The sequence below is a fragment of the Triplophysa dalaica genome, chromosome 13 (assembly GCF_015846415.1).
Source record: "Triplophysa dalaica isolate WHDGS20190420 chromosome 13, ASM1584641v1, whole genome shotgun sequence".
NCBI classification, from domain to species: domain Eukaryota; kingdom Metazoa; phylum Chordata; class Actinopteri; order Cypriniformes; family Nemacheilidae; genus Triplophysa; species Triplophysa dalaica.
This window is the reverse complement of record NC_079554.1, coordinates 2,987,261-3,000,354: the sequence shown is the minus strand read 5'-3', so window position 1 is coordinate 3,000,354 and position 13,094 is coordinate 2,987,261. Positions and strand designations below refer to the sequence as shown.

General features: G+C 37.6%; 1 protein-coding gene and 5 non-coding genes across 6 annotated transcripts; 5 read left to right on the top strand and 1 right to left on the bottom strand.

Moving 5' to 3' along the window:
- Window positions 1-2,349: 2,349 nt before the first annotated feature.
- Window positions 2,350-7,119, bottom strand: LOC130434700 (protein phosphatase 1 regulatory subunit 14B-like). Its single transcript, XM_056764998.1, has 5 exons — window positions 7,071-7,119; window positions 5,741-5,923; window positions 3,830-3,910; window positions 3,562-3,594; window positions 2,350-3,463 (listed from the first exon to the last, which is right to left on the bottom strand). The coding sequence occupies exons 2-5, from the start codon at window positions 5,909-5,911 to the stop codon at window positions 3,395-3,397; spliced, it is 354 nt and encodes a 117-aa protein (XP_056620976.1). The 5' UTR covers window positions 5,912-5,923; window positions 7,071-7,119; the 3' UTR covers window positions 2,350-3,394.
- Window positions 7,120-9,031: 1,912 nt separating this feature from the next.
- On the top strand, window positions 9,032-9,125 carry trnai-uau (transfer RNA isoleucine (anticodon UAU)). Its single transcript has 2 exons — window positions 9,032-9,069; window positions 9,090-9,125. It is a non-coding gene; the product is annotated as a tRNA-Ile (tRNA).
- Window positions 9,126-9,856: 731 nt separating this feature from the next.
- Window positions 9,857-9,950, top strand: trnai-uau (transfer RNA isoleucine (anticodon UAU)). The gene is made up of 2 exons: window positions 9,857-9,894; window positions 9,915-9,950. It is a non-coding gene; the product is annotated as a tRNA-Ile (tRNA).
- Window positions 9,951-10,142: 192 nt separating this feature from the next.
- Window positions 10,143-10,236, top strand: trnai-uau (transfer RNA isoleucine (anticodon UAU)). Its single transcript has 2 exons — window positions 10,143-10,180; window positions 10,201-10,236. It is a non-coding gene; the product is annotated as a tRNA-Ile (tRNA).
- Window positions 10,237-10,391: 155 nt separating this feature from the next.
- Window positions 10,392-10,485, top strand: trnai-uau (transfer RNA isoleucine (anticodon UAU)). The gene is made up of 2 exons: window positions 10,392-10,429; window positions 10,450-10,485. It is a non-coding gene; the product is annotated as a tRNA-Ile (tRNA).
- A 1,946-nt stretch (window positions 10,486-12,431) lies between these two features.
- trnai-uau (transfer RNA isoleucine (anticodon UAU)) lies at window positions 12,432-12,525 on the top strand. The gene is made up of 2 exons: window positions 12,432-12,469; window positions 12,490-12,525. It is a non-coding gene; the product is annotated as a tRNA-Ile (tRNA).
- Window positions 12,526-13,094: the final 569 nt, after the last annotated feature.

Here is a 13,094-nt window from a genome sequence, read left to right as displayed (position 1 = left end):
TATGCTATTGGAGCCATTTTTTTTAATAAGATTAGATTAGTTTGAATTCAATCAAAGAATTGACAGTTTATCTGAACACATTGTTAAGTTGTTTTGAAATAGCTTAATTAAAGTGTGTTTCATTTAATTTAATGTTTTTTAAGTTATTTTATAGCATTTCATTTATTGAATGTAAAATATACAAAAGTAATTGTTAAATTTTCCTAAATACATGTAAAAATATTACTGTTCTACTGTTTCAAAATGAGTATGAACTTGTTTTCTTCACAGAGCATATTTTCTGTTTTTTCATCTGTTTCTCCCATTTTCATTTTCTGCAAATAAATGCAAGTAACAACACGTTTTATTTAATTTAGTAGAAATATTGTAAGTAGTTCACAGAATGAAATAAAAAAATTATTTTTACCTTAACACATACATTACCTATCAATAGTTAATTTTGAAAAATTGAAAATCATTTTGAAAGTATCATAATTTTTTCTGTGAATTTGAGAAAAACTGAAAATAGTTTTGTATTTACAGCCACAAAATTTTTTTAAATTTTCTATATCAACATTTTATTTCATTCTGTGAACTACAGATTAGATAAGATTTCTACCAAATTTCAAAGAAATATTGTTTCTATATTGTTTCTTTCTTTATATTGTGTCACCATATATATATATATAAGGTGTATTAAACAATTTTATAACTTTAAAATAAAAAGTTTATAATCGACTGCTCACCCATAATGAACATTCAGACTTTTTCCATGTAAAACCTTTTTTGAAATGTTGAACAAAATTCAGAATGTAAGAACTCAGTCTCACACTCAGGAAAGGGAAGTGTGAGTATTTTTGGCTCATAAATTAAAACATTTAAACTTTTTGTTCAACACAAGATCCACAAAGGGCAAAAAAAGGCACAAGGGAATAACGTGAATAAAGTAGTCTTTTCTCTATTATATTTCAAGTTTTCTTAGGCCATGTCATAGTGTTGTTTGAACTTTGTGCTGTGTAAATGATCATCACAATTGGTTTGAATCATTGCTGCATTGTATTTTCAACTCCAAATGGACAACATTTGCCAGAACCAGTTTATCTTATCATATACCTTATCCACAAAAGTCTCGTCTCTTTAGTTGACCTGCTTGGTCCTGTACAAAATTAAAATGGCTAAAAAGAAATGTGTAAACATTTATTTTATAATCTACTACTTATGTGACAGTCAAAACATAGTCTGTTATCAATACCTGCATTAGACGTTCATTAAATAACCACACAAGCTGGCTAAAAGACCAAATTTTAGGTAAAGTATACATTTTTTTATTCTAGTTAACTCCTAAAAATTTACATGGAATGTCTTAATTTATTTAATGAATTAATATTAAAAAATTTGTTGCACAAGGATTGCACCGCTATTACCCCATACAAAGGTGTTTTTATGGAGCTAAAGAACATGTGATAACAGTGTGAATCGAGACAACTCTTGTCACATGTTTATAGGGTTTCTGAGGGTTGAAGATGGGAAGAGCATAGCGCTTTTCAAAGCACGTCTATGTTATTTTGGATGCCTCCCTGCTGAAACATCATAGAAGAGAACTGCAACTTTTGTGTTCAAATCAGGCCATCATAAAGTATATGTCACCATAATGTGATGCTGTTTTATCATCTTTGTTAAAAGGCATATTCGCCCTGATACAGCCAAACCGCAATAAAAGTTACCACAACAAAAATGTTTAAATGTGATAAAAGACCAAGGCAATTGTTAAGATCTTGACAATATTTCATGACTACTCTTCATGTAATATATATAACAAGTAAATTACAAAGCAATTATTTAAAACAAAACCACAAAATTAAAGAAACACTTTAATTTAGTAAACACCATTAACACTATAATTGAAAGGTAGCTGGATAGCAGTAACACCTAATCATTATATTAATATTAATGCATATCGTCGCTGTCCTTCCGAAACCCTGGATGTCCAAATTAGGTGTTTTTCATGAAAGAAAACACTGTACTTTTAAATACTGTGTTGTCGAAGTTTAGAAACACCATTTTATTCATTTTATTGATTAGATTGCAAAACCCAGTGGCAAACATGAAGTGAAATAACTATAATGATTCATGGCAACAACAAAATATTCACGAAATATGGAGATACAAAGTTAGAGAATGTTTTTTTACCTGATAGCCAGGTTATTTTTGAGGTTATTCAACTTAAAAATATTAGTCAACACAACAAACAAGTTTGCATCAAATGCATTGAGTTGAATTAACTTAAAATTTGAAGGCATCTGGGCTACTTATTACTATTCTTTTTTTAAATTGAACCAACAATTTTTTTTCATTTGCTGGGATATGTAGAATCCTTAAATATACAGTTCTCATAAAGTCTTTGTGTACATCTCTGTGATCGTGTTTGAGGGAGTCATCTTTCTCATCAATGTTTTACAAAGACAGTACACATAAATTGATGACAGTATGGATGAGATCAAATATATTATCTGACCTGAGCAGCATAGTTGTTGTGATCAATTATTAAACTGTGATGCTTATTGGAATAGGAAACAGCTATAATATCTGAATTGAACTGTAAGAGAGACTGCTCATGTGTGGTTATCACCTTGCACAAGATGTGCTCTATTCATATCTCTGTTGAAATGCTGATGACTCCTTTTAAAGGCCTGCTTGTCATTAGTTTAATTATTTTATTGTGAGGTCTTGAAGTTGTCATAAACAGGCTTACTAGGATTACTAACTCGACTTTCTTTGGTGTGAGAGAAAAGTTCCTTTGTGAAGGTTGGGACAGTCCAAGCATTTAACACATGGAATATTCTTAATTAAAAATATATTTTTCTAATGCATCTCTATGTTTCACTAATAGTGTCTATTCACAGCATCTTTACATTTTTGACAAATTTCTGTCATTCCAATTAAGAATGTTTTTCTTTCTGCAGAACACGAAAAATATTTTGAGGACATTGATAAGCAAACAACCCTAAACCGCATTAACTTCCTGTGAACACAACTCCACTGAGGCATTTCTGATAAAATTTGTTACTTTCCACAGAAGAAATAGTCATAAACAAGTTTTGAATGACATAGGTGTGAATAAATGATGACAGTGAACTATAAAGAGCTTTGCTTTGGTTCATTTAAGTACAAGTTGTCCTAATGTTTTTAAAGAACTTAATAAAATGGTTTAAGGTTTAAGTTTCGTTTTAAGCACTGGTAAGACAGTATCTACTACATTAAAGCTTAAGAGCCTGTAACTTAAAAGTTGTTGTTGACTTTCACACGTTCACAGTCTCATATGGCATCAGACTCTAAACTTCCTAAAGGAAAAGGAAACGTTACGCTAACATTCTTTAACAACTATCCACAAAGTAAGCTTCTTTTGACCTTGAATTTATTTTTTCAAGTTCCCTGACATTTTTCGAAGTCCTTTTATTCGATATTGAAGTCCATCAATGAATTCCTGTGAGGAAACAGAGTTGCAGCTTTAAAATTTGCTTCAAATAAAACTGTGCTCTGCTGGCATTGCTCTCGTGACACAATGTTTCGTCTTTTTCGTACCTCTTTTGGTCTGCCACAATCACGGAGAAGGTCCTGCAATTATAAATAATATTACTGCTATTCAAACAAATGATGCACTTTCTAAATCTTTGAATTGTTTTGTTATATTATGATTCATGTCAGAGAAAGATTGGATCAAAGCTTTAAAGTTTAGAACTCTAGAAAATTAACAATGAGAAAAACAAATCCAGAGTCCAGACCAGTTAATAAAAGGGTGTTCATTGTGTTATTTATATGAATAGTTATCCAAATATATAATTTTTACAACCTGCAGTTTTAGTCTCTGCTCACATTCTGACAGTTCCAACAGCTCATCGATGTCAACCTCCAGCTCAGGAATGTCATCCTCCTTGAAAACAAGACTTTCTCACTGTCACATGTTGTTGGCTTTGGCACAATTTTGTGACATAAAACAAGTTCCAAATGGAACTTTAAAAAATTTTAATTATATGTTTTAAATTGTTTTTTGAACATTGACACCGCCTACCATCCAAGATGTGGCGTTTTGCTTGATTGTTAATGATAAATGTATTGCGATTTGAACATAGGAGATGGTCTCTATGTAGTTGAAATGAAAGTCAGCGACATTTGGAGCCATTCATAATTGCATACAAAAGAACATTGTATAGTGAATAAACAATTAATGAACATTGTAAGGGAATGCCAACTCAAACAGAATACTAACTAGTTGAGAAAAGGCATTTCTCAGTCTTACAATGACATGCACGTACTTTATTTTAGGACACAGTACTTTTTGTTTTGGGTATGATGAGCATTAGGAAGCATGCCCTTTGTCTCTGCTCTCTGCACCCCAGCCTAGTATCATACAGTCGCTGGCATACTGATGAATTTTCATTTTACAAGCACAAAGAAACAGTGATCTTAATGTTACATACATAATTCGTTTTAAATGGTATATCCAAGTTTTATGCCCAAGTGCTGTGTGTGATATTTAGGAGGATCTATTGACAGAAATACAATATAATATACATAATTATGTGTTCAGAGGTGTGTAAAGACCTTACATAATGAAAGCAGCCCTGAAGAGTTATCGACACTGGTTGGAAGGTGCCAAACACCGCTTTGTTATTTTAACCGACCATGGATGCAGGCTCTAGGACAATGCGGTCACATCCAAGATTACAGTGGCGAGACATGCCTGGCGACAGGTGCATGCTTTAAGAAATTTCAACTCTTTTAGAAAATATTAGAAGATGTCTTGTAGACACCCAGGCGAAATCGCACACACCAGGACGAATCCAATACTCTGTGTTGTAGAAATCCAGTAGAAATAGAGGTGTATGAAGACCTTACATAATGAGGCTTTACGTTTTGATTACCTTTGATAGAGCTATTTTTATCTTCATACACCACGGTTCCCCTTGCATGGAATTCACCATGTCGTTATTAGCCCTAAATGGCCTAACTGCTCTACAGAGTTATAAAATTGTGAAACCAAATCGTTCAAATACAATCTTATTGTAATGTGTTGCACAATAACAAGTTTTAATGAATGTAATATCATCAGATAAAGGTTTGTGCCCATGTATAAACCTCCTATGCTCATTGTTTTCATTGGAGCTACAAAAGGAGCTGTTCTTTCTGCTGGCTCATGACGGTAACAGAACAAGAAAAGCATGTGAATAAGCCCACACTCTCACATGCCATTCTCACACGGAGTTTCATTCACAGACAAAGAAACAAGTATTTCTAACAGTCAGGGAAACTAATTCCTAGGAGCAGTCAGAGGGCAGAGAAGAATTGTGAAAATAGGATCAATGAAGATTGATAAAATGATAAAACAACCTGTGATAAATAATGAATAAATGTATTTTTATCCCAGTTTAAATTATAAATGTATAAGTAAATGCAATACTAGTATAACAGTTATCCAAATGACTCAAATGTTATATTGGTATTTACTGTATAGTTTTTACAGCAACAGCGTTGGATGAGAAACAGAGGGAGGTTATATTATAACAGCTTGTACTCTTGCAAGCTACTCCGTGCTAATTTCTAGATGTAAGGATAAGAAGTACATTTCTAGACGACTTTAAAAAGTAAAAATTATCTATTTAATACTATATCAACAGTTATTACACAGTTATTACACAGTGAAACAACTTTCTGTGTTACACAAACAGAAAGAAAATGTTTACAGTATTGACATGTGCCTCACCTCACAATTAAACAGCAGATGCAACTGACTATCAATCCATTCCTCAATGTCCAGCCTTCGCTGCAAGTCCTTGCGGTCGTACTTTAAAGTGAGTTTCCCGAGCTTGTGCTGGGGGGTTTCATTGTCCTCGTCCCTGGCTGGCGTATGGAACATTACTCTGGGATGGTTCATAACTGTGAGATGCTGGTTTGTGGGAAGACAGTATAAGGAAAACTTGAAGAGAAATCCCCCCTCCCTCTGAACCTATTTCTCCTTGCTTTCTAAGAACTCCACCCTCCATAATCCTCCTCTCTCTTGCTTTTCATAACTGTTTTATTAATATTTCATGAGATTTGACTGTCAGTAAAACATCAATATTTGAAAGAGCTGTATGATTTACAAAAACAGACAATTAATGCTGCCATAAACCAAAACATGACATTTTACACTAAAAAGGCAATAAGTGTGATATCCATTGCAATGTTCAGAGATACATACGGACAGAACCTGTGGCTTGAGGGCCATGACGTGGGGGAGCTCTGCCTTGAGGAATTCTGTGGGACTGCTGAGCCCCACATCCAAACTTTTCAAAGTGAAAGTTGGAAGGTAGAGTCAATATATTCTACTAAAGTCCAATGCAAACTGGGTCAATGCAACCTATGATCTCTTATCTTTGATTGGACTCCCAGCTCAAGTGGTGCAATAGGTCTGTGCGTGATACTTCGCAGCAGGGCGATGCCGAGGTTGCGAGTTGGAGCCTTACCTCGAAAATATATTTAAGATTCTAAAAAACTCTCAACCACGGGAACTTCTAATGAGATTGGGAATTTGTACCAGTGCAATTTAAGATCTGTTATCTTTAATAATCTGTACTTTACTATATTGCAAACGATAAAAAGCTAATTGAATTTATGCAAATACTGTACATACATTTCAACCGTAGTCTATATTTCTACCTACTGTCATACAGTGTTGGGTGTAACTAGTTACTAAGTAATTAGTTACTGTAATTTAATTACTTTTCCCTTGAAAAAGTAAAGTAAGGGATTACTCATATGTTTTCTGTAATTTAATTACAGTTACTTTTGATGTAATTAAACTAAATACTTTGTGAAATATATGCGTATGCAATAGTGTAATTGACATCAAAAAAGTCTTACTTTAAAATCTGTGCTTTAATGTATAATTCTCACATTTCTAATACTTTGGTCAGTTAATAATATTAGTTATTTGAATGAATTAAATAAGCCGTTTCATGTCTATCCTTGAATCACTTAACTAATCATGATTGATGTAGGATATAGAAAGTAATTAGTAACTAGTAATTAATTACTTTTTCAGAGTAACTTACCCAACACTGCTGTCATACACATGTGAAGTGAGGGTCAGAACAGATGAACCTTTTGTCAGCGACCCCTTCCTAAAATACATATCCATCTATAATGTGCAAGGAAATATTAAAAGTGTATTAGATAAACAGTGAATGTGACATTACAGTATAAAGACAACATATTGTTTCCAAACTTACAAATATTGTTGGAGGTATATAACCCTAAAGAGACATTTCAATGTAATATGTATAACTTTCACAAATATAGACAATTCTGAAAATTCTGCATGTAGCAAAAGAAGCAGATAAACACACTAGACCCCAGTTTGAAAATCCCTTTCATATCATACAGGCTGGTGATGGAATACAGACAAATCTCAGCTGGGACACAGTGGCATTTATTGTCCAGAATTTTCGAGAAACATGACACATATCAAATAATGCAGTTTATGTTATTCCATCTGATGTTAGTGCTTTTTATGACATTGTAATATGATTGACTGAATGTTTCTGTCAGTAGAATACATTTGATAGTGTTTTGGTAGACACAGTGTTTTGTGTAAGAATATTTTTGCATTTTTAAAATTAGTGTTTATTTTAACCAAACAAACATGCTTTTAAAATTCGGGTGCCTCTCTGATTGGTTGATCTTACGAGTTGTAATACAGATAGAGTGGTTGTCCGCGCAAACAGCAGTATATTTATATTTCGCGTACAAATGGACAGGTTTGTAATTAAAAAGAAAACTTCAATTGACCCTATCATCTCTTCACTAAAGAAGTAGCAGTGTTACTATTTCTTCAAGTGAACAGCCGTTGTTGTCGACATCATCAAATAATGACAGCAGCAGCAGAAGTATAGGCGGAAGGGAAAAGCAGAACTCTGGAACGTATCAAGAAAACTGGGGAAAAAACATATCCCTGGATAGCATACAATGCTTCCGAAAACAAGGTATTTTGTGAAATCTGCTTTAAAGCAAAACAAATGCGTGACCCTTTCCCATCTACCAGACACGAACTAGAACCCTATGCGGCGTTTGTAAAAGATGAATTATCGTTATTCGTTGGACTTTACTAATTAATAGGCTTAGAATGTTAATTTTTGTAATAAATTAAAGTTGATATTTATTACATTTAAAATTCGTTTCAATGTAAATTATAAACTACACGTAGGCCTATAAAGTCTCAATTTCTTAGAAACGATAAATGTGTTTTATACGATTTGCTTATGCGTCCAGGCTCCGTTTTAGGAATTTAAGATCTGGATTAATGTAATTGTTTGTTCTATTTTAAAGTTATGTTTATAGATGCAATGTTATTGCTTAAGGTATAGGCCCTATTTGTAATTTTTATAAGGCCTCTGTTAAAGATGTTAGTATGTTTTCGGAATTATTTTTCTTTATTACTCCGTTTCTGTAACTGAAATTTTGAAGCAAAACAAATTATTTGTTGGATTTTAAACCATGTACTTATAAGACACTACACAGCAGAGCAATGCCGAAGTTGTGAGTTCGAGGCTCACCTGGAACAAATAATTTAGTTTCTCAAGTGGCACAATCTGTAGGTGCAAGTTACTCACAAGTCAGTTTGCAGCAAGCCATTGTCGTTTCAGCCTCACCTAGAGCATAACTTTCACATTCTAAAATCTTTCAACAATGTGAAGTCTTATTAAAACTGGTACTTTGTGCAACGCTGCAGTGGCGCAATCGGTCAGCTTGCGGTACTTATGAGACAGTATGCAGCTTAGCAATGCCGAGGTTGTGAGGTCGAGCCTCCACTGGAGCAAATAATATAGTTTCTCAAGTGGCACAATCTGTCGGTGCAAGTTACTCATTAGGCAGTTTGCAGCAAGCCAATGTCTTTTCAGCCTCACCTAGAGCATGGATTTCACATTCTAAAATCTTTCAACAATGTGAAGTCTTATTAAAATTGGGAATTTTTGCAAATGTATTTTAATATCTTTTATCATCTGAGGAAGAGCAGGCTCCAGTGGCGCAATCGGTCAGCGTGTGGTACTTATAAGACAGTATGCAGGAGGGCAATGCCGAGGTTGTGAGTTCGAGCCTCACCTTGAGCAAATAATTTAGTTTCTCCAGTGGCGCAGTCTGTCGGCGCAAATTTCTCATGAGGCAGTTTGCAGCAAGCCAATGTCGTTTCAGCCTCACCTAGAGCATAGCTTTCACATTCTAAAATCTTTTATCAATGTGAAGTCTTATTGAGACTGGGACTTTGTGCAACGCTGCAGTGGCGCAATCGGTCAGCGCGGGGTACTTATAAGACAGTATGCAGCTTAGCAATGCCGAGGTTGTGAGGTCGAGCCTCCCCTGGAGCAAATAATATAGTTTCTCAAGTTGCACAATCTGTCGGCGCAAGTTACTCATTAGGCAGTTTGCAGCAAGCCAATCTCGTTTTAGCCTCTCCTAGAGCAAAGCTTTCACATTCTAAAATCTTTCAACATTGTGAAGTCTTATTAAAATTGGGAATTTTTGCAAATGTATTTTAAGATCTTTTATCATTTAAGGAAGTGCAGGCTCCAGTGGCGCAATCGGCTGTACTTATAAGACAGTATGCAGCAGGGCAATGCCGAGGTTGTGAGTTCGAGCCTCACCTGGAGCAAATAATTTAGTTTCTCAAGTGGCACAATCTATCAGTGCAAGTTACTCATTAGGCAGTTTGTATTAAGCCAATGTCGTTTCACCTAGAGCATAGCTTTCACATTCTAAAATCTTTCAACAATGTGAAGTCTTATTAAAATTGGGAATTTTTGCAAATGTATTTTAAGATCTTTTATCATCTAAGGAAGAGCGGGCTCCAGTGGCGCAGTCGGTCAGCGCGCGGTACTTATAAGAAAGTATGCAGCAGGGCAATGCCGAGGTTGTGAGTTCGAGCCTCACCTGGAGCAAATAGTTTAGTTTCTCTGGTGGCGCAATCTATCGGTGCAAGTTACTCATTAGGCAGTTTGTAGCAAGCCAATGTCGTTTCACCTAGAGCATAGCTTTCACATTCTAAAATCTTTCAACAATGTGAAGTCTTATTAAAATTGGGAATTTTTGCAAATGTATTTTAAGATCTTTTATCATCTAAGGAAGAGCAGGCTCCAGTGGCGCAGTCGGTCAGCGCGCGGTACTTATAAGACAGTATGCTGCAGGGCAATGCCGAGGTTGTTAGTTCCAGCCTCACCTGGAGCAAATAATTTAGTTTCTCTGGTGGCGCAATCTATCGGTGCAAGTTACTCATTAGGCAGTTTGTAGCAAGCCAATGTCGTTTCACCTAGAGCATAGCTTTCACATTCTAAAATCTTTCAACAATGTGAAGTCTTATTAAAACTGGGACTTTGTGCAATGCTGCAGTGGCGCAATCGGTCAGCGTGCGGTACTTATAAGACAGTATGCAGCAGGGCAATGCCGAGGTTGTGAGTTCGAGCCTCACCTGGAGCAAATAATTTAGTTTCTCCAGTGGCGCAATCTGTCTGCGCAAGTTACTCATGAGGCAGTTTGCAGCAAGCCAATGTCGTTTCAGCCTCACCTAGAGCATAGATTTCACATTCTAAAATCTTTTATCAATGTGAAGTCTTATTAAAACTGGTACTTTGTGCAACGCTGCAGTGGCGCAATCGGTCAGCTTGCGGTACTTATGAGACAGTATGCAGCTTAGCAATGCCGAGGTTGTGAGGTCGAGCCTCCACTGGAGCAAATAATATAGTTTCTCAAGTGGCACAATCTGTCGGTGCAAGTTACTCATTAGGCAGTTTGTATTAAGCCAATGTCGTTTCACCTAGAGCATGGATTTCACATTCTAAAATCTTTCAACAATGTGAAGTCTTATTAAAATTGGGAATTTTTGCAAATGTATTTTAAGATCTTTTATCAGTCGGTCAGCGCGCGGTACTTATAAGACAGTATGCAGCAGGGCAATGCCGAGGTTGTGAGTTCGAGCCTCACCTGGAGCAAATAGTTTAGTTTCGCCAGTGGCGCAACCTGTCGGCGCAACCTGTCGTGAGGTCGAGCCTCCCCTGTCGGCGCAACCTGTCGGCGCAACCTGTCGGCGCAACCTGTCGGCGCAACCTGTCGGCGCAACCTGTCGGCGCAACCTGTCGGCGCAACCTGTCGGCGCAACCTGTCGGCGCAACCTGTCGGCGCAACCTGTCGGCGCAACCTGTCGGCGCAACCTGTCGGCGCAACCTGTCGGCGCAACCTGTCGGCGCAACCTGTCGGCGCAACCTGTCGGCGCAACCTGTCGGCGCAACCTGTCGGCGCAACCTGTCGGCGCAACCTGTCGGCGCAACCTGTCGGCGCAACCTGTCGGCGCAACCTGTCGGCGCAACCTGTCGGCGCAACCTGTCGGCGCAACCTGTCGGCGCAACCTGTCGGCGCAACCTGTCGGCGCAACCTGTCGGCGCAACCTGTCGGCGCAACCTGTCGGCGCAACCTGTCGGCGCAACCTGTCGGCGCAACCTGTCGGCGCAACCTGTCGGCGCAACCTGTCGGCGCAAGTTACTCATGAGGCAGTGTGCAGCAAGCCAATGTCGTTTCAGCCTCACCTAGAGCATAGATTTTACATTCTAAAATCTTTCATCAATGTGAAGTCTTATTGAGACTGGGAATTTGCGAAAATGCAATTAAGGATCTGTTATCATCTAAGAAGATTCAAGCTCCAGTGGCTCAATCTATCGGTGCAAGTTACTCATTAGGCAGTTTGCAGCAAGCCAATCTCGTTTTAGCCTCTCCTAGAGCAAAGCTTTCACATTCTAAATAACTTTCAACAATGTGGAGTCTTTTTGAGATTGGTAATTTTTGCAATTGTATTTTAAGATCTTTTATCATCTAAGGAAGAGCAGGCTCCAGTGGCGCAATCGGTCAGCGCGCGGTACTTATAAGACAGTATGCATCAGGGCAATGCCGAGGTTGTCAGTTGGAGCCTCACCTGGAGCAAATAATTTAGTTTCTCCAGTGGCGCAGTCTGTCGCGCAAGTTGCTCATGAGGCAGTTTGCAGCAAGCCAATGTCGTTTCAGCCTCACCTAGAGCATAGCTTTCACATTCTAAAATCTTTCATCAATGTGAAGTCTTATTGAGAATGGGACTTTGTGCAACGCTGCAGTGGCGCAATCGGTCAGCGCGGGGTACTTATAAGACAGTATGCAGCTTAGCAATGCCGAGGTTGTGAGGTCGAGCCTCCCCTGGAGCAAATAATATAGTTTCTCAAGTTGCACAATCTGTCGGTGCAAGTTACTCATTAGGCAGTTTGCAGCAAGCCAATGTCGTTTTAGCCTCTCCTAGAGCATGGATTTCACATTCTAAAATCTTTCAACAATGTGAAGTCTTATTAAAATTGGGAATTTTTGCAAATGTATTTTAAGATCTTTTATCATCTAAGGAAGAGCAGGCTCCAGTGGCGCAGTCGGTCAGCGCGCGGTACTTATAAGACAGTATGCAGCAGGGCAATGCCGAGGTTGTGAGTTCGAGCCTCACCTGGAGCAAATAATTTAGTTTCTCTGGTGGCGCAATCTATCGGTGCAAGTTACTCATTAGGCAGTTTGTAGCAAGCCAATGTCGTTTCACCTAGAGCATAGCTTTCACATTCTAAAATCTTTCAACAATGTGAAGTCTTATTAAAATTGGGAATTTTTGTAAATGTATTTTAAGATCTTTTATCATCTAAGTAAGAGCAGGCTCCAGTGGCGCAGTCGGTCAGCGCGCGATACTTATAAGACAGTATGCAGCAGGGCAATGCCGAGGTTGTGAGTTTGAGCCTCACCCGGAGAAAATAATTTAGTTTCTCTGGTGGCGCAATCTATCGGTGCAAGTTACTCATTAGGCAGTTTGCAGCAAGCCAATGTCGTTTCAGCCTCACCTAGAGCATAGCTTTCACATTCTAAAATCTTTCATCAATGTGAAGTCTTATTAAAACTGGGACTTTGTGCAATGCTGCAGTGGCGCAATCGGTCAGCGCGCGGTACTTTTAAGACAGTATGCAGCAGGGCAATGACGAGGTTGTGAGTTCGAGCCTCACCTGGAGCATATAATTTAGTTTCTCTGGTGGCGCAAT

Excerpts from the sequence above, each read along its gene's own strand:
- LOC130434700 (XM_056764998.1), bottom strand. The coding sequence starts at position 5,911 with ATGAACCATCCCAGAGTAATGTTCCATACGCCAGCCAGGGACGAGGAC. Across the intron at positions 3,595-3,829 it reads AGCAGAGACTAAAACTGCAG|GACCTTCTCCGTGATTGTGG; the intron begins GTTGTAAAAATT and ends TTATAATTGCAG. Across the intron at positions 3,464-3,561 it reads ATTGTGGCAGACCAAAAGAG|GAATTCATTGATGGACTTCA; the intron begins GTACGAAAAAGA and ends GTTTCCTCACAG.